Source organism: Oratosquilla oratoria, chromosome 6 (assembly GCF_046742065.1).
Source record: "Oratosquilla oratoria isolate Oo_2021 chromosome 6, ASM4674206v1, whole genome shotgun sequence".
NCBI lineage: Eukaryota > Metazoa > Arthropoda > Malacostraca > Stomatopoda > Squillidae > Oratosquilla > Oratosquilla oratoria.
In genome coordinates this window covers 10,704,094-10,723,903 of record NC_134782.1, presented here as the reverse complement: position 1 = coordinate 10,723,903, position 19,810 = coordinate 10,704,094, and the positions used below count along the sequence as shown (strand labels likewise).

The 19,810-nt window shown below is 39.5% G+C and overlaps 1 protein-coding gene across 6 annotated transcripts in view; it reads left to right on the top strand.

Annotated features, from left to right (window-relative positions):
* The window catches only part of LOC143026285 (uncharacterized), a 51,846-nt gene that overhangs the window by 11,829 nt on the left and 20,207 nt on the right, over positions 1 to 19,810 (top strand). The window contains exon 1 of one of the 6 annotated variants that reach the window (XM_076186407.1): positions 12,891 to 13,005. The exons of 1 other annotated variant lie outside the window; for it this stretch is intronic. Coding sequence is in view for 1 of the 5 variants with exons in the window: in XM_076186406.1 (XP_076042521.1) it covers positions 18,896 to 18,902 (7 nt within the window). In the remaining 4 variants the exon portion in view is untranslated. Of the gene's footprint in view, positions 1 to 12,890; positions 13,006 to 18,218; positions 18,241 to 18,732; positions 18,903 to 19,810 lie in introns of those variants that run through there. 4 more of the 6 variants (XM_076186411.1, XM_076186410.1, XM_076186412.1 and 1 more) reach the window with 4 other exon arrangements.

The window sequence follows — 19,810 nt, the reverse complement described above, 5'->3', positions numbered from 1 at the left end:
CCTCCTACAACGGGCCTGCAACGAAGTTGTAAAACGAGAAATGTTGCAAGACACATTATTTATATTCATTATTATTATTATTATTATTATTATCATTATTATCATTATCGCAATACTTTATTATAATTGTTGTTGTTATCATTAAACAACGCAGTACACACCGGACCAGTAAAGTAAAAAACAAACTTGCCGAAGCAGGTCTGGCCAGCGGGCACCGCGGGACAGAGATAAGAACAGCGAGAACAGAAAAAATACTTAACTAGATAAAGAACGAATGATATATTTTCATTTCGTCAGACAAAATGATGCAACAGTATAGATGGAATTCCATTCCAAGATCAAACCGCGAGTGAAAATTTGCGCATGCATTGGCTGGATTGACATAGATTTTCGGTTCGATGTGTGCTGCTGTTCGACGCGCCAAACTCGTCGTTAATAGGAAGCTCAGGTAAGTACACTAAGCGGTGGATCCCTGGGAATATGTACGATTTTGAAGAACAGTGCTAGTATGTCTACTCTTTGATGACAAGGAGTCACACACGAAGGCTGCGGGCCGAAAGATTGTCAAACTACATTTATGTGTGACAAGGCCGCAGAAACTGGCAAATAGTGTTCAAGAACGGGGGGGGGGGGGGTATCGGTGAAAAATCTGTAAACCTTATGTAGGATATTTAGCTGTTGCGCGATCTGGGTAACTGTCTTCGAATGTAGCTTCGAGCGAAAAGGACTGGTCTCAGTGACAACATAATTCGGGTTAGGAGAATTTAATTGCGAAGACATGAATTGGGCAGAGTGGGAAGTTAATAGTTGTGAACATTTTTGCGGTAATATTACGTTAAATACTGACCCAACGGTCCAAAAGTAAGTTGAGACGACACTCCAGCGTGTGTAAACTTGGTACTTACTGAAGAACCCGATTATCATTGCCTTCTTATGATGGATATGAATGGCAAACCTCAATAATGACGTCACAGTTACCACGCTCTCTATCGGCAGTTAGGCAAACTACCAAGTAGCGGACAAACGCAGTGAATTTTCTATACGAAAAGAGAGTAACAATGAAGACATGTGATTCATTTCCAAAGGTTTCATTGTTAGAAGACGATGTCTCTGGGGACAAGATCAACATTCAACGTATTGAATGTTATTCCACCATTCAATTTATGAGTTGTATGGAGTGTCGTGGGCTAAAAACAAGTGGAAACAAAGCCGAAGTTGTGGAAAGGTGAGTCTATTCAATTTAGTCTCTCCAAGTATCGCATTACTGCAGTGTTTTGGGGCTTTCAATGTCGTACATTATCGAACAAATTACTACTTACATCATATACTAAAAACACAGGCCAACAACACAAATAAAACCGCAGCAGTAATCTATTCAAATATCTACAATGTGTTACCCAATTACCCCCACAATACGCCCATACAACACATAATCAAATCATGAAACAAACACTTAATAACCCGTCAAATATCATACTTCACCAAACACCCCCCAGATCAACTCCCAGACAATTCAGTCCCAAGTCGAATAGTGTACTAGTACGCCTACGTTCAGGTCACCACCCAGCACTGAATCTGTACGAGACTGAATCGCCCTGGCACCAGGCCAACTGCCCTAAATGCGACCACCATCTCACATGAGACAAAGAGCACCTTATACTACATTACTCTACTTTTATTCTTCCAGAGAGCAACACAAAATATCTTTACCGAGAGGTGCATGGGCTGAAACCGTGGCTGGGGGTCGCAGGTTTCCTGCAAGATAGACCTGGGGCAATGGATTCATGTCCTGGACTGATTTGATAATGACAACAGATAATCTTATTTGAGGGGATGTTCCACAAATTAGTGCAATCGACATGATGCCATTCTTTTGATTTGTTTTTGGTGCAATGTCACATGATTTTATTCAATTGGAGCGTGGCCTTCAAATTTAGTGGTCACCTTGGATTCCTAGTTAATCCACAGACGATAGCAAGGTATTTCTAGCAGCAACTAGAAACTTATATACAGTTAAGTGGAAAGTTTCTATTGTTTGCGTAGTCGACGTCGCCTGCATAAAGAACCTCGTTACTGATAATACAACTGGGGACAATATCGAAAAACCAAACTTCATCCAATGCCTCTGTATTTGCTGTTTGTTCTCGTGACCTCAGCCTAGGCGGAGTTTCGTGCCTTCTCGCACATCTTCCCGTTAAGAATGCAAGGCCCCATGCCACCCCCAAATCCCTGTTTCCACCTGCTCCAACCCTCCCTGGGAATAGAGGGCAGACCCGGCGAGGGCATACGGGAAGTGCCAACAGTGTTGCCAAATGTATCACGGAGCTTGGGGCGCCCGGGATCTGAGTCACGGAAGAGCATGTATCACTAGAGAATAATCATTGTGTGATTGGTAAAGCCGGGGAAGTACAAACACTACAATCTACAACATTTACGTAACTCCAAAGCACCTAAGAGCACGGGTTAGAAGCAAGGGCAAGAAAGAATAGAGGAAGATAAAAGTAACCATAATACAAGGAAAAAGAAAACCACATATACCATACATATACCAAAGGCTTTTTCCCCCTTATAAAGGAGGTAGCCAAAAAACAAAGGCATAAAAGCCACTCCTATCCATTCCACCCCTCTCACACTTCACTCCCCTCCACCCTCTTATCTTGGCACCTCCCGGATGACGGGTCATCCCTGCATCTTGTCCACTGCTCTGGGTCAGAAGCAGTGTCACAAGACACAGCACATCCACAGCAAGGCCGCTTCATTAAATCGGCGACCCCCTCTCCGTCCCCTCACGCAGAAAAGGGGAAAACGGGGAGAAATCCCTTCGGGCTGCGTCAAATTTTTCTCACATATACTCCCTCACACACCATCCCCCACCCATTCCACCTCATGTATCACGACATCATTAATATACAACCATTCTCCATTCACCCCTGTCTTCTGTCCTACCCCGTCCTTCCTCAACAGACATTCCCCTCTTCCTCAAAGCCCCTTTTACCCCATCCATCCATCTCATCCTAGGTCGCCCCCTCATGTTCACTCCTTCCACATCTACCTTCCACACCCCTACGGACCAGAGCCACACATAATTTTGTCTGTGACAGAGGAGGACTCTGTTCACAGAGAAACGATTACACTTATATTGCGATTGTCCCTCTGTTATGCTGTCCCCCCAACCCATTGTTACTGTCCTGTACCATTTCTCTGAATATTAATTTCCTTTTTTCGCCTACCCTGTGGTTGGGGATAGAATGCTACCACTTGAATCGTAAGATGCGAGAAAAACGGGACGGAGATTAGGACTAGGCATCCTTCTCCCTGTAGCCCCACAGGGGCTACATGTGTACTTATGCCAAAGTAGCATGCAGCCAATATCCCAGACGGGTTGAAAATAAAATAAAAAATAAAATATGTCTAATTGGAATGTGTAGCTAAGAAAATGACAAAATTTTCACATTGAATGAGAATCAGACAAGAAACAATGGTCTCAAACTGTCCGGAAATAGATTCAATTTGGAAGTAGGTAGAAACAACTTTGCCAACCGTGTAGTTAATGAATGGAATAAACTTCCTGCACAGGTAGTGCAATGTAGTTCAGTTCGAAGCTTTAAGAATCATTTAGATAAATACCTAAGTAAGATGCTGTAATTATTATAATTTGTTATATTATTTGTTTTTGTTTTGTTATAATTTGTCTGTCCGATTTTCATTTATTATTAGTTATATGTCAATTTATTATCATTTACTATTTACCTGTTTGTTTGTTATTCAACTATACCAATGCATTTATTTATGTATTTTAATTGTTATTTACATTATTATAGTTTTAATTTATTATCAATATGATTTTTTTTTTTTTTTTTGCATCCGACCTAGATATGGATCAAAAGGTCTCCTGTCGGCATACTTTGCCTTTGTAATCCTTTGTAAATGATCGTACAATGTCATATCGCACCGGCTATGTATGTATATGATGCACGATAACTTGTTTTGGTAATAACTTATTTGGGCGCAGTAACCTTTTTTGTTTCCCTAAATGTCCATGGACACAATCATTGTTTCCAGTTTTAGAAGTATGGGGGTGTATTATTGTAGTTCCAGGTTCCCCTTTGAGTTTAGTTATGTAAATCAAACTTTCCCTGTTCAATGTACAGTCATTCTTTTGTCTCACGACAAAAGAAATTGTACAGGTGAATAGCGAAGCTTTACAGGAAACTTGCGACGCAGCGCATGCGTTCTTCTTTTTCCTCTTCAGTACTAATCATGCGGACAACCAGCCCGGTGCATACCGGAGATCAAGTGCAAATGTCATGTTCAAATTACTGGTCGTTTTACATGTTTGCACCACAAAACCTAGACTCGTAAGGCAAGCGTATGTTGGATGGTTCTAACCACTAAGTAGTTGAAGGAATACCGTAGAGATTGATGAAATAGCATAGTGGCAGCCTGCAATGGGTGTACAATAGCGTGAGGTCTACCGCGTGATCCCGTGTTCCTCCGGGACGCTTACCTCACCCTGTCCATCAAACATGTATCCTGCCCAAATACACCAAAAACGTGACCTGACCTGACCTAATCTAATCTAACCTATTTGTGTCATTCTTAGAAGATGTACGAAGTGTGTATCGCTAGAATAAATGTATGGAAATATATGATAACATGTTTATTTTTACATTTCTTCCTTTAATATGAATGTAATTAGAAATCCAGTTATCTATCTAAGTCATTCCTAGGATATGTAAAAAATATGTTTATCGCTAAAATAAATATATGGAAATGGTAGACATCACGCTACAGTGCTAACGGGAGGTAGACCTCACGCTGTAGTGTGGTAGACCTCACGCTCTAGTAGCACCCAGCAATGTCAGTTTGGGGTGTTGTGAAATTAGAGGGCTGTAAAAGGACGGCTAATTGACGCTCGGATAAGTGGTATATTATCTGGGCCTGTCAAATGCGAAATAAATTATGTCTATTATACAACACATTGAATCAACGAGTTTTAATACATGTAGCCCCAGCTGTCTGGAAAATGAACCTTTTGCATGCATGTATATTAATCGTTATGAAATATAATCTACCCTATTCTATTCTTGAACAATGTGGATTTCACAGAGATTTGTAGCAAGTGTAATTTGTTGATACTGGACGTCCGCCCAAATTAGACGCGGAGTGGGCGCGCGTTTTTTTTTTTTTTTTTAAGTCGGGCAGTATTTGCTCCGAGATAATTATAGTATCTCTGCTTTAGTTTACTGAAAAATATATATACAATATGAAGAAATATTCCCAAATTCTATTCACCTAATCATTCCCTTTTGGGATTCCTCTTCCTTATCCTCCATCCACTAAATCTAAGTTAAAAAAAAATACAGTCACGACGAAGCGGAAAACACCGACGACAAGGCGACGTACCTTACGAGCGAAGACACTTTCATACCAGCGCAGCTATAATTAGGTCTCAGGGCGTGATCCCGCGAGGTGATGAAGCTTCTAACGGTGTTTGTCACTTTAAGTGGTACTGAAGAGGCATTACCCCCGTGGCAAGCGAGATGCATGGCAATATATCATCCACAAAGTGTAGGAGTATAACACCATCTAGCTTGCACGTTCAGTTGCTTATGCACTCGCATTTTCCCGCGCAAATATATACAACTACGAGTATGTTCATACACGATTATCCATGTGAATATGGACAGTTAAACAGGTACAAGTGTCCTTCCTGAATACGACTAATTAGTCTCTAGTCCTTATGAATGTAAGGGTTTCTTAGGAATTTGCTACTGCTAACGTACGAGGCTATGTACCACGGTCTAAAAATCTAGATTGTGCTTTGGGATCTTTATTCTCGTACATCCCGTCAAGCGATTCAGATTTTTATCATACGTTAAAACTCAGTTACATCTCACTTTAATATGAAAGAACGGCCACACTGCAAAACCCCCTACATATGGGCAAGGAATTGTGTGTGTGTGTGTGTGTGTGTGTGTGTGTGTGTGTGTGTGTGTGTGTGTGTGTGTGTGTGTGTGTGTGTGTGTTCACCTTGGTCTTGGATTACGTGTTGGACTCGTAATCGCCAGCCATTTCCCTCCCGGAAGAGAGCTCAGAGCTCATATATGACCGATCTATGGGTAATGATGTGACCTTACATGCACACACACACCCGCCCACGAGTTGGAGTAACGACTCCCAGAGTAGTGATACTGAAATTATTTCAGCACTGGGCGGGATTCGAACCCGGACCGCCGTAGTAGCGGCCACTACGCCAAGAAGTCGTGTGTGTATGTGATTCAGCATAATCTTGGATCACGTGTTGGACTCGTGATCGACAGCTACTTCTCTACAGGAAGAGAGCTCAGAGCTCATATATGACCGATCTAAGGGTAATGCTGTGACCGTACACGCACACACACCACTAACTCCCCGCCCACGAGAGTTGAAGTAACGACTTCCAGCGCAGCAATACTGAAATTATTTCAGCCCTGGGCGGGATTCGAACTCTGACCGCTGTAGCAGCAGTTGCGAACACTGCCACTGAGCGCGCGCGCGTGTGTGTGTGAGTAAGGTCACAGCATTACATATATATAGGAGCATATACGAACTCTGAGCTCTCATCCGTGAGTGAGCTGTCGATAACGAATCCATCACGTGATCCAAAACCGTTGTGAATAACAAACAGACATATGGGAATGGAAGATATAAAATCAGGCACGCAAAACAATTGACAGCCCTAAGGTTCGATCAACAATTAAACAGCAGGAAACACATTATGTACAATTGATGAAAAACAACTTCGAATGGATTGGGAATTTCAGAATACATGACAGCATAGGACGTCAAGGTGTCAGATAAAAGGAAAACAGCGGAAAGCGTGGTCGTGATCGAACAGAATGGGTAGAGAGCCCGAAGGAACAGACGTGGAGGAGGATGAAGGACACCTCCAATCAGCGGTTCTCACTCTATAGTACCAGTATTATATATGTTCTGTACATGGTCATGATATCATAAAGATATATTGAACATAATGTCATGGATACACATTTCTTGTCTTTATGTGTGTATGAAGTAAACAAATAATACTTCCTTCAACGCCACAAGTATCCTTCTCGGAGGGGAATAGACAATTTGTTTTCGATCTCTTGTCACTCGCTGGGTTAATTCACAGTTTTTTAAATTCGCTATTTTTTATGTTTTTTTTTTTTTTTTTTTTTTTTTTTTTTTTTTTTTTTTTTTTTTACTAGCTCCTCCCGAAATAGAGACGTTATTTGTCTTTTCTTATATTGTTTCATTCACCATGGGGTACAATTTTCAAATATTCTGGCTCCCATGATTTTATTAGAACGAAAGTCAAAGAGTCTGTTTGTTTAATGCATCTTAAATTAGAATTAGTTGACGGTTCATATCGAGTCAACCTGTCTTTAGAATACTTAGGATTACTATATCTTATTGTTGTAAAATTGGTAATCTGTGGAGGATCAGTTAAAGAGTTTTTCTGTCATATTGACTTTTTACAAGTATATCAGGTTTATTTCATATAAACTGTAGTCTACTTAACATAGTATTTGATGATATATAATATAAATCTAAAAAAGTCATTTTCAGTAAGTGGGTCATTGAATGTGTGTGGATGTGGAAGAGATGAGAGTAAAGGGAAGGGGGGTATTTAAAATAATGTGGAAAGATGAATGTATTAGCTTTGAGTAAAACGAAACTGAAAGGGTGAGGGAGTTAGAGTTTGGGAGTGTGGTGGGTAGGGTACCAGGAGTGGCTAGGGGTTAGGAGGAGTGGCATAGTTAATCTTAGGATAAGATTCGTGGTGGAATGAAAGGTCATCGACAACAATGTGTGCGAAGGTGAGATTGGAATGGAAGGACCTACTAGTGAGAAAAGTGAGGTTGAGAGTGAGGCGTTTTGTATTTGTGTAGAGAGTTTAGGAGAAATGTATATGTGGTGGTGTTGAGATAGTACTCCTACTGGCTAGGTAGGTATGTGGTGTTTGTTAGGATCTATAATAGAGAGACGTTGATGTATATAAAAAAGGAAATGATAGCGACCACAGTGTTCAAGAAGATAGGTATAAGTATACATGGGCAAGGGTTATTGGTGGGAAGGTAGTCGTGAGGGCGTTAATGGACTGTGTAGTGGTATCCAATGGAATGCTTGGAAGAGCTCTGGACGCAAATTAATACAGAGAAGAGAACAATGGATTGCCAATGGATTATCTGGTAAAAGGAAAATTGAAAGTGAAGGTTAGGTGGAGAGGGAAGAAAAAGGAGAGCCCCGGGGTACGGAGGTAAAGGTGAACAAATTGAGCGAGGAAAGTTAGAACATTAGAAGCATAAAGAAATATACAGGGTAAAGAGGGTTAAAAGTGAAACATAAAGTAGAAGAAAAATTAAAAAATAAAATGTTCAAGGAGGAAATTGTAAAGTGCGCAAAAATATGGGATGAACAAGACGGGAGGTAACAGAAATATAGCGAGTGTTAGGGCGCAGAGGTGAGGGTGGTGGTGACAGAAAGAATACGAGTACATAATATTTGATTACAGAAATAAATAAATAGATAATCAAACAAACAAATATATAAACGGGGAAGCATATAAGAGATACAATATAAAGAGGGTTGAAGCAAAACGCAAGGTGAGGGAGGCCAAGAGGAGAACGGATGTTAAGTAGGGTAGGTGTTTGACAGAAAATTCAAAACTAATAAAATATAGCGAAAAGAGTGATAGTGCGAGTCATGTTGAGAGAAGAAAATAAAAGATGCAGTTGGACAGGTACTACAGGAGGCGAAGGTAGTAAGATTTGTTGAATGAAGAGGAGGATAATAAGGTAATAGGAAATGTTAGTAAAACTATTGTGATGGGAGAGGATAATGATATGGTTATGGGTGAGGATGAGATACAAAGAGCATTGAAATAAATAACAGCTGAATAGGTACCTGGGCCAGATGATTTTCACGTAGAGTATCTGACAATGTGAGGAGTGATTATTGTGAAACAGCTGATGAAATTGTTTACTGTGTGACTAAGGTAAAGAAAGTGCACCGATGGACTAGAGGAGTGAATGTGTAGTTCCACTATAATGAGGAAAAGAAGAGAAATACAAATGTAGTAGTTTTCATAAAGTCAGTTTATTTTGAGTAGTCGGTAAGGTGTCTGGGAAGAAGAAAAGAGTGAGCAACTGGGGAAGAAGAGTGTGTTCTTAGGAAAAGAAGAAAGTGTGTTTTTACAGTAAGATAGATATACGAGAATTTGTTTTGCAAAGGTTGACGATGCCTTTTAGGCCTTCACTGATCTAGAGAAACCAAACGGCAAATATGTTCTTACACAAGTAACCGTGCATTTGTGAGGGTTAGGAATGGAGATGTAACCATGTAGTGAACGCTGAAACTATCAGTTGTTTTAAGAAACGGTTAGACAACTTTATGGATGGGGATGACAGGTGGTGATGGATATGGAGGCCTTATGGTCTCTTGCAGTCTTCTTCATTATGTTATTATGTTCCTATGTTGAGTGGTATGGGGCCAAGATGAGGCTGCGGCAGAGTTGTGTAAAGTCACCGTGGTTGTTCAACGTGTATATAGATTGAATTGTGAGTGAGATAAAAGCGAGGGAGTTGGTGAATGAGAAAAGTGGGAGGTGAGCCAGTTAAAACCTACGGGAAAACACTACGCTTATGGGCGAGTCGGAAGACTAAAATAATCGGTTTGACGTTTTATCGCAACCGACCAAACCGGGGAAACCCAGCGAAATACTCAACTTAATGTTGTCATATCTTGCTAGGACTTTCTGGGTGTATTTTGACCTATTCTTTCTAATGGTGAAACCAGATATTACATATCTAACGATTTTTTGTGAAATAATGGACAGTTTCGCAATATTTCACCAGTATCGCTTGCAAAGCTCATGGTTATGTTAGGCTATATTAAGATATGTCTTGACATTTCAAAATGTAACCATTTTCAATACTGAGAGTTTTACAAGACAGTGGGTTTTGTGCGGTTTGGTGGGTAACACGAAACTGGTCAATATTTCATGAACCAAAACAAAGCTGAGTAAAACAGTAGGCTATTTGAACACATTTTATGGGTATATATTACCCCATTTCACTGGTTTTCAGCAAGTTTCGCTCATATTTGGTCGGTTTCGACAGCGTCGGCCCCTGAAATAGTTGGTGGCGGAGATTGGGTGTGTGTGTGAAATAAGAAAATTGGAAGTAAATGTGGACAAAAATAAAGTGATGAAATATGGCTGAGGGGAGGGGGGGCCGTTTAAGGTGACCGTAAAGGGTGAGAGACAGGAGGAAGAAGACACCTTTAAGTATTTAGGGTCATGTAGCAGGGAGGAGTGGATGTAGAGGTGAATTATAAGGGAAACAAGTAAATATCTGAAATCCTCTTCTCATCCTACCCTCACCACCTTCGCTTCCATTAAGATCTATCTGTGTACACCTTATCCCCTCTACCTGACTCATCATCATCCCCTTCACTCTTTTCACGTTGGCCCAAAACATATTTTCATTTTCAAATTTCATTGCAAAAATAAAAATAAAATATCCCGCTTTACATCTGCTTTCTTTGCCTCTCTCATCTTGCGATTTGTTTCTCCTATTTCACGCTTGTCTAGCTCTACTTGGCAACCAATTCTAATGAACTCGCTTCTTCTCTTCCACCATCACCCTAATGATGACGACGACGATGATGATAACAATGATGATGATAATAATAATAATAATAATAATAATAATAATAATAATAATATCAATAATAATTATAATGATAATTATAACAAAAAGTAATATAATATAATAATAATATTCATAATAAAAGTAACGATAATGATAGCAACAACAATAATAATATAATAATAATGATAATATAATAATAATAAGAACAATAATAATAATAATAATGATAATGGGCCTAATAATGATAACTATAATAACAACAAAGTTAGTAATAAGACTTATGTTAGTTACCTATTGTTGTCCCTATCTTGAAAGACTCGAGTGGCAGTCGCCAAAACAACACGGAGTCAAGCCAGCGAGCTGTGAGCCAGAGTAAAGCCGGTCAAGGTTGGCGCGAGAACAGTGCTCGGACGGGAACAATAGATTGTGTCGCGACATGGCCAATTAGAGCTCACCAAGCCGTTCACTGGGTAGCTTGCATAAAAAGACATAAAAGGCTACACTTCACTATATCTAGAATACCTGATACCATACAGTCATTCCAACACGCTCACCATACCATATGCTGGGGAGACTGCTGCAAATATAGGCCTTAGGTGTGCGGATCGACGAACGCACACTCGAGTTTGTATTTGTTGTTGGAATTTTGTGCCATTAATTATATGGACATAATTAAGACCTGCAGGAGTTATAACATAGTACATATCATGAAACCAATTGTTACTAAGCACAGCTGGTACGTGCTTAAGTGCCGCTCTGGGGCAAAGTTCTCAGTGATGCCCCCCCCCTTCCCCCATCACCCCTTCCCATCTCCACCATTCCTTACTGCCTATTATTGCTATTGGGTTTTGAAATAATTCAACAGATTTTAAAATCTTTATTTAATGCCCCTATTGCAGAAATGACTAGGGAAAAACATTTCATATTCTGTTGATTCTAACGCAAATTTCGTATATTACGGTAAAATATCCAGGGCTCTTTGACCTTTTTTTATTATAATCATTTTGTCAGCCTTGAGGGCGACATGCCCAGACTAGGATTGCCGCCCACCTAAATGTGCCGCCCCAGGGCATATGCCCCCTTCCCCCCTTCCAATATGAGGGCCCTGTTATTAAGTCACTCAATCAGAAATAAAGATTGAACACAACCTAGGTCACGGACGCTGTTGACGAATAAAACAAACAGAACTCCGACCTTAACTTTCTATAATAGTCATAAACAAGTTTACACCCCAAAGACGAAGAAAAGAGTTTAATAATAGGTAATCAAGTATGTCAATCATTCTGTGTAATTTAAGTAAGCTAATCATAATTAATGAAATTCATTATTTTAAATGTACACATATAATTTGCTATTTTCTAAATGAGAATATGAATAAATATAAAAATTCAACAGCGCACATATACACACACGAGTTCAAATCTAAATATGATAACTGCAAATCAAGGATATAGATTAAGCTGGAACTGTACATAAATTTAAATCTAGGTATGTTCGAAAATTAGATAATAGGAGACGGGGTCGAAACGACCGTTGCTTCTTTCCTGTGTACTACAATTAGGTAAACACACACACGTTTATATATATATATATATATATATATATATATATATATATATATACATATATATGTGTATATATATATACATATATATATACATATATATATATAGATATGTGTGTGTGTGTGTGTGTGTGTCTATAACACACACACACATATATATATATATATATATATATATATATATATATATATATATATATGTGTGTGTGTGTGTGTGTGTGTGTGTGTGTGTGTGTGTGTGTGTGTGTGTGCGCGCGTGTGTGTGTGTATGTGTTATAGACAGAATCAACGTTCAACACACACGGGGGTAGAGACCACCATAAGCCCCTGCAAAGAATGTATTGTCCCCTAGAGGGTAGACTGATGGTCCTGCAGTGAGCAGACCTTCAAGGTTGAACACAATAATATCATGCGCATCCTATGTATAACCGTTTAACTGAAACCTGTTGTCCATTTCTGACTATGCACCCACACCTTCTCCTGTCATATGTATCTTGTGTCGTGGCACCTTGCCAAGGTCTTGCTACGATTTTTTTTAGTTTTACATACAGTTAGATTTCAAATAACAACACATCATTGGCAATGTTTAGTAAAACATTGTAACCTGAAATGCGCTTTATATATTTGAAACAAAAAGGTTTGATTTACGGAAAGGAACAATTTAGTACACCAGCAGCGACTACCTGGTAAAGTCAGTTCCACGTTGAGGGCCCGTGAGTCAGGAGGAAGATGCAGTGTCTCTAGTGCGGTGCAGTTGTGAATGTAATACTACTTGTACTCAAATGTTACACTTTGAAACTATCAGTAAATCACATAATTGTTGCAATTGTGTCGTTTCTAGCTACCGTTTCAAGACAACGGAATGGAAATTATTTAAAAAAAATGCGAGGGTGGATGTGTTTTTTTTCAGATTCGGTTGAAAAGATAAATTATTTCTTGAACACAACGAACGTGAAGCTGATGTGTGTACATTTCCTTTCTGTTGAAATATGTAGGTAATCAATTTTGTTCTACCAAGAACAGTGCATTATTTCGGTGCACGTAGACAGATTCCTATGTATACAACCGGACACCATGCACTCCATTCCTTAGAAACCTAATGAACTTGCACTTGTTGGAGCGTGGTTGTCATGCAATGCTCTTATCCGTCATAATTAGTTTGTTGATACAAGAACACGACCATTGGTGCTACATGCTCAGGTCTGTGTTGTTTTCTCTACCTACTGAAATTGCTGCTGTAACAGTCGTTCTTGTTACTATTTTAGTGCTCACCCACAACCGTATGGGACCTACAAGCTAGGGAGGGTATTTTTGTCTGAGGCAGACGAATGGTATGACAACTAGGCAGAGCAGCCTACGGCACTTGTTCTGTTCCCCCCGCCGTGGACTTTGTAGTATCGATTCCCAAATTACCTAACCATCTAACCCAACCATACGGAATCGGATCTCGGGGGGAACGGACAGACACGTGCGTGACCTACTGAGGAAACATTATTAATTTTTCTTCACTATTGCACATGTAAATATGCCAGTTAGTATGTGCGTAAACGGATTTCCCCCCCATATACCGGTGCTACTCTACCGTTACTTGAGTTTATTTGATAAACATAATGAACGTACATTTCTGGCAAACATTAAGTACATACTGAAATAAAGTTAGTGCAGGTAGGTTGACGACGCTATGGCCGGTACTATGTAAACAATACGCCACGGACGCTCAGCATCGCCGTCGGTGTGGCAGTTTTGGCCACTGCGTTTTTTTTTTTTTGTTCTTTTAATAATCCCTGTCAGTGTTTTGTAATATTTATCCCAACACAATCATGTATGCATATTTAACTTATGTTAACCAAAAGTTAGGATATAGTCTTGAGACGACGCATTAAACTTGTTGTTTACGCAAAACATACCTCTGCGTACTTCTGCAAGACTACGATAGTAGTACCTTTTTGCGTCATTTCGTAAGTATTGATTGTAGGCTAGTTCTAAAAACTGTTTTGTTTTCTGAGATACCTTGATGTGCTCATTAAAGTTTATTCAGTAGTTTTATGTGAATAAATGCCTCGGGAAAAGACGGCGATAATGTTTAAATTTATCATGTATAGTCCTTTTCAAAGGTTGTTCATAGCAGTTCACTGCATGCGAGTACACACACACATATCCTAAGTTAATCAGTCATTTGCATTTAATAATTAGATACATTTTATATTTTTATAAATCTAAATGTCGCACTAGTTACCGTGCGGGGGGACATTTCGTTTTTATACCTTATTGTTTTTCGGTTGCATTCTCTAGGACCCCAGTTAACTTATTTTGCGCTTAGCCCAGGTCAGCGTTAGTGACTGTAGACTGGAATGTGCCATACCATCACGTGAACACTAGACACGTGCGGGTAAAAAACAGGACTACTTGAACCATTCAAACTAGCGTTTAGAACGACTTGGCGTATTCATGGATCCCTGATACCTTACCTGGCACATATATCAAAATATCAAACACTCATTTTTTGCTTGACACAGAAGTTGATGATCCTTTAAAATGAATATAAACCTGCGTGCAGTGTACTATATTACATAAGTTACTCTACACGTTTACAGTTCCAAGTAATTAGATGCCTTCATACATTTCCGAGACAGCTCCGCTTTAGAGAGACCAGATGAATTTAGATTATTAAATACATACGAGACGTGATAAAACGAGGTACGTTTAAATGCCTGTAAATTATTAATAATTGTAGAAACCCTGTGTCCTTGAAAAAAGTATATAAAATGAAACAGAGCTTCCGATAAGACATGATGTTTAAAAAGTAATCAAACCTGGCATATTTGCTTTCTGTTTTTATGTTTCCGTTTAATTTGCCGTCGACACCAAATAACTGGACCAACTTGGGCTTGCGGTCGAAAGTTTGTGCTACCTTCAGAAACTCTGTTCTAAGTGATTAGCATACCCAATACCTTGGACATTTTAGCAGATGTAGCAAAATTTCGTTATACTATAGTTTGTTGTAACTTGAACTAAATATAACGGCGTAGTGAAAATAGTTCATACCAAAGCTATATCGTAGTAGGATTGAATCCCTTCAATAATGTGACAATGATCACTTGGAAATGGTCCAAAAGGCGATTAGATTGTAGATCCCGAGGTTATAGGGACCACCAGACAAAAACTGAAGTCACAAGCAACAGCATTAAAGAAAAGGGAGAGGGACACATGATTACGCAAATGCACTTGGTTCATTAAATAGATCACAGAATAATGGCATCTCGGAATGGTCGAGGACTATTTTAATCTGGCATAAAGTAGTCACAGTGACAGCTTAAAAGAAGTAATATATGTTTTATTATCCACCGGTACTTTTCAGAACGTGTTTGTCGCAGCTCTTCAGTAAGATGCAGAGTAATGATCCATGTTTAGTTTTGACTTTAATGACTTAAGTAAATGCTCAAGACACTTGATACCAGTAAATGCAACATCATATGAGAGAAATTAATCCAGAATAAAAGGAACCTGCGATTTTGGTAGAAAAACCAGGTAAGGAAAGTGACCTTGAGATAAAAGGCAAGACTCGAGCTAATGAGAGAATACGAGTAATCTAATAGGAATATATAACCAGTGATTCTAATTTAATATTTTTGCATACTGTATGCAGATAGAAATATGACAAAATTACTCAATCCAGTGGATTTGCGACAGTAGTCACGAGACCATGCAAAGAAAAATACTTGGTTTATCCTATAAAGGACTGGAAAATCAGGGCTAATATCTTTAAGAGAAATTAGATAATTGACAAAAGATGTGTTCACCGTGTACAAACGCATAAGTGGTGGAAAACATCGATAAAGGTAACTATATCCAGCGAGAGGTTGTAACTACACAATATAAAGTTTCTACTGATGCTCTAAAGTCATTACTATCTCCCTTGATCAAGGGGATGGGTGTGTGCTGTGTTAAAGGTCACATCAATATTCATAGATCAAGCTCTTACAGATTTCATCAGAGGGGGCTAGATGGTACTGGGAAGTAGGAAGACTTGCAGTGGTTGTATGCTCTACGAGAGATAGGATTACGGAACGAGACAGAATGCAAAGAACCTATCCTATACGTAATCGAGCAACTGCAGAAGGCAATTTAAAAAGTGATAACATGACAATAGTTGTAGACTTCAATCGTGAATAGGTGAATTAGAATGAATAGGAAAGAAACATGACTGATGGGTTATGGGGTAAAATGCCGCTAAATATATCAGTGAAGAACGCAATGACCCGATGGGTCAGATACAAAATGTACAGGCGAAGTTAGGCTGGCAACATTGGAATTCACCTGAACAAAAGAAGCCAATTTCATTCAGTAATTGTCAGTGTTCAGTGGGTAAAAGTGATCATGTAGTCCTCGAATTCAACATAGCAGTAGGTAATACAGAACTAAGACATGAGTTATATAGACAGAGTAGAGACAACTTCGCCAAAGCAAACTATACAGGAGTAAAAAAAATAAATGAGAAATGGAATACAAAAAGAAGCGGGAAGTTCCTGACTTTGGTGAGAAAATGCGAACCAAAAACGAGTGGGAGATAATCTCAAGGAAAAGACTGGTTTGATATAATTATATGAGAATGGCCAAGAGGAGATTGTATGGAGTGATTGTACCGACAGCACTGCAAGGGGCAGAAAAACATGAAACATAAAAGAGGAAGAGAGGAGTTTGAATGTGTTTGAGATGAGGTGCTTGAGAAGTATGATAGGGGTAGGATTAAATTGATGGATAGGAGTGAAAATACCTTACACCAAGAGGGGAATGTATTTTGAGTAGGGAAGGAAAAGGACAGTAGGGGATAGGGGGGAGTGGAGAATGAGTGCTTGCATATACAAGTGGTACTAAGCAAGATGGCGCTAGCCATGTGACCTCTGCATGGGAATATTTTACTGTCCACTTCATAACAAGAATCTATTCCCTCACCTAACAATGTAAAGCTCCTCTCACAATACCTCACACATGGGGTCCCGTCTTGTAATTCCCAATTAATCATACCCAGTTTCACATTCATATATGGTTCCAACTTGGCTTTAATTTCCAATTATAATATTTAGTTTTGAATTCATGTATTGTTTTTCTTGGCGGAAATCAATAACATAAAAAGTTGCCGGAGCGACTGCTTGAGATGCCATCGTTGTTTTGATAGATTCGGAGGTCGAAGAAAATTATAACAGATTCGTTTAGTCTAAACTAATCTGCATTAAGTAATGCGGTACCTGTAATTCTAGTGTTCATTAGGGTTGTCGTCGTCGGCAGGGATGTTGGCGGCCGATTTTGACATCCGATCGGACTGTGGGGAGAAGTTTCATAGCTTGAAGAAAAGCATGAATTTCAGCTCCGTATCACTGTTTTATTAAATACGAACCGTGGTGACGCCACTTGGAGTAGGAGAATACCCGGTGCACAACGTCAACATAACCGTCAAACTGACATTGACGGCGCTGAAGAAACGTATTGTCGCTGCACCGATCGGTAGTATATTTGCTTTTAGCAATTTTTTCCGCCGGGAAAAACGCACATTACGTCGATGCATTATAATTTACAAAATTGATATTTAATTTTTTATTGCTACATCGCGTAAGCATGTACTTTAAAAAAAAACAATTAGGTATATACTACACGTCCGATTCACACGCCATCCGGATGATCCGGCAACAACCATTTACGCTGCCATCTACCTATTTCAAACAGAGACTTCCTTCATCATCTCTACAAATTCCTACAAAACTCGGGATTTAACCAAACTATAAACACCCACAACTGACTGTGGCAACATATGAAATATAAGAGAACGTGCGACGACGGCAATTGGGATTCCGGAGAACATTATTGCCAGTAACGCTACCAAGGAAGTGAGATTCATCAGGATCACACGAATCAAGGGTGTTACCATCGAAGAAAGAACTGGTGGCTAGGGCCGACCATAACAGCCTTATTGCTACTTCCTCAACACGGTGGTACAACCTCGTAAGTACGGGGCCATCGTAGCTGCCTCCTGGTAGGTGGGCGGAATCTATCTTCAACAGGATCCGCCTTGGATATCTTTGTGGATGGCATGTGTCATGCGCAGAGAGAGATACAATCACGAACACAGCAAAATTTGTGGGGCAGCGGGGCAAACAACCCCTCTACCTACCTGCGAGCCTGATCTCCGGGTACCGTCATAGTTGCATAATATGGATACCCCTTCCTGAGCTGTATGAATTGTTCCGGTCCCCTGCAAGGGTTTGGGCAGGTGTCAGTCTCGCAATCTAGAAAAAAAAAACCGCGAGATTGTCCACAGGATAGAAATATACATCCATGCCGCCTATTGAAATTGTTATTTGATTTGAATTTACTTTATTCGGATTCAATCGTATATACAATAAAATACAATACATGTAAGACTCATATTATACATAGTAAATACAATTGTATATCCGAGGATGGCACAGAAAGTCAAAAGACTGTGGTCCTCTCCGTTATCCTGTGGTAGATCCATGTGGAACACACGACCAATTCTACTTCGAAGTGTAAAGACGTGCTGAAATGTTCTGTCGTCTGCAGTATCCTACATGACCGTACTATCTGTTTACGTGTTCCGTTTCATTTACACTGTCACATCCCGATTAGGCTGCTGAAGATGCTAAGTATGACGTACTTCTATCAAATTACATTTTTCTTATTCTTTCTTTGTAGCAAAAATCAGGAATAGAATGGACTAAGGATTATTGTAGTGAATATATTGTTTTATCCAGTATTCAATTGGAAACAAAACATACCCGATAAGTAAATTATTGATAAAAGAATTGGAAAGGTGAATGCTAAATTTAATAATTTAAATAGTAAATAACGTGCATACACTGAAATTAGGGCAATGGAGAGATAAATAGGTGCATGAGGCCCTTGAGAGATCAGATTAAGCTACTTGTTGAAAGGCGGGAAATAAATATCCAGATTGAAAACGTTTTGTGGAGGTTATCCAATCCATAAAATTTGTCATCGACTTTTTATTGTAACTGCTGTAAACAAAACGTACATTTAACATTGGGCCCCTGCAGATGTTTTAATCAGACAACAATCCCATTTTGATGAACAGTGCTCACTGTGAAATTATAGATTGTGTGTGTGTGGGGGGGGGATGTTGTCACCATTGGTAGGTTAGGTCAGGGTTGTTTAGTCAGCCCAACTGTATGCCAACTAGGCAATAAAACAGTTGGGCTACTAACTAAACAACCATGACCTAACCGAACATACTCAAACCATACGAGTTTGAGGAGTCCTGGGGGTAAACTGCTATGGAGTTGTGTAAATAAAGAATCCTCTTGCAACCCTCAGGACCCTTCAAAATAAACTAGGTAACAATGTTTTATGAGGAATCAGGCCATTTTGATGCAGGCCATGCAGAAGTGGGGACTCTAATTTTTACATGTTTAGTTTTGAAGGAGACAAACCAGCTTAGGCTGTCAGGTCCAACTGTGGATGTGCTCCATCTTGCTGTATTGCTTCTGATCTGGGCAGGGGTTTGGAAGTGGACCTTCATCTACAAAGAACCAAG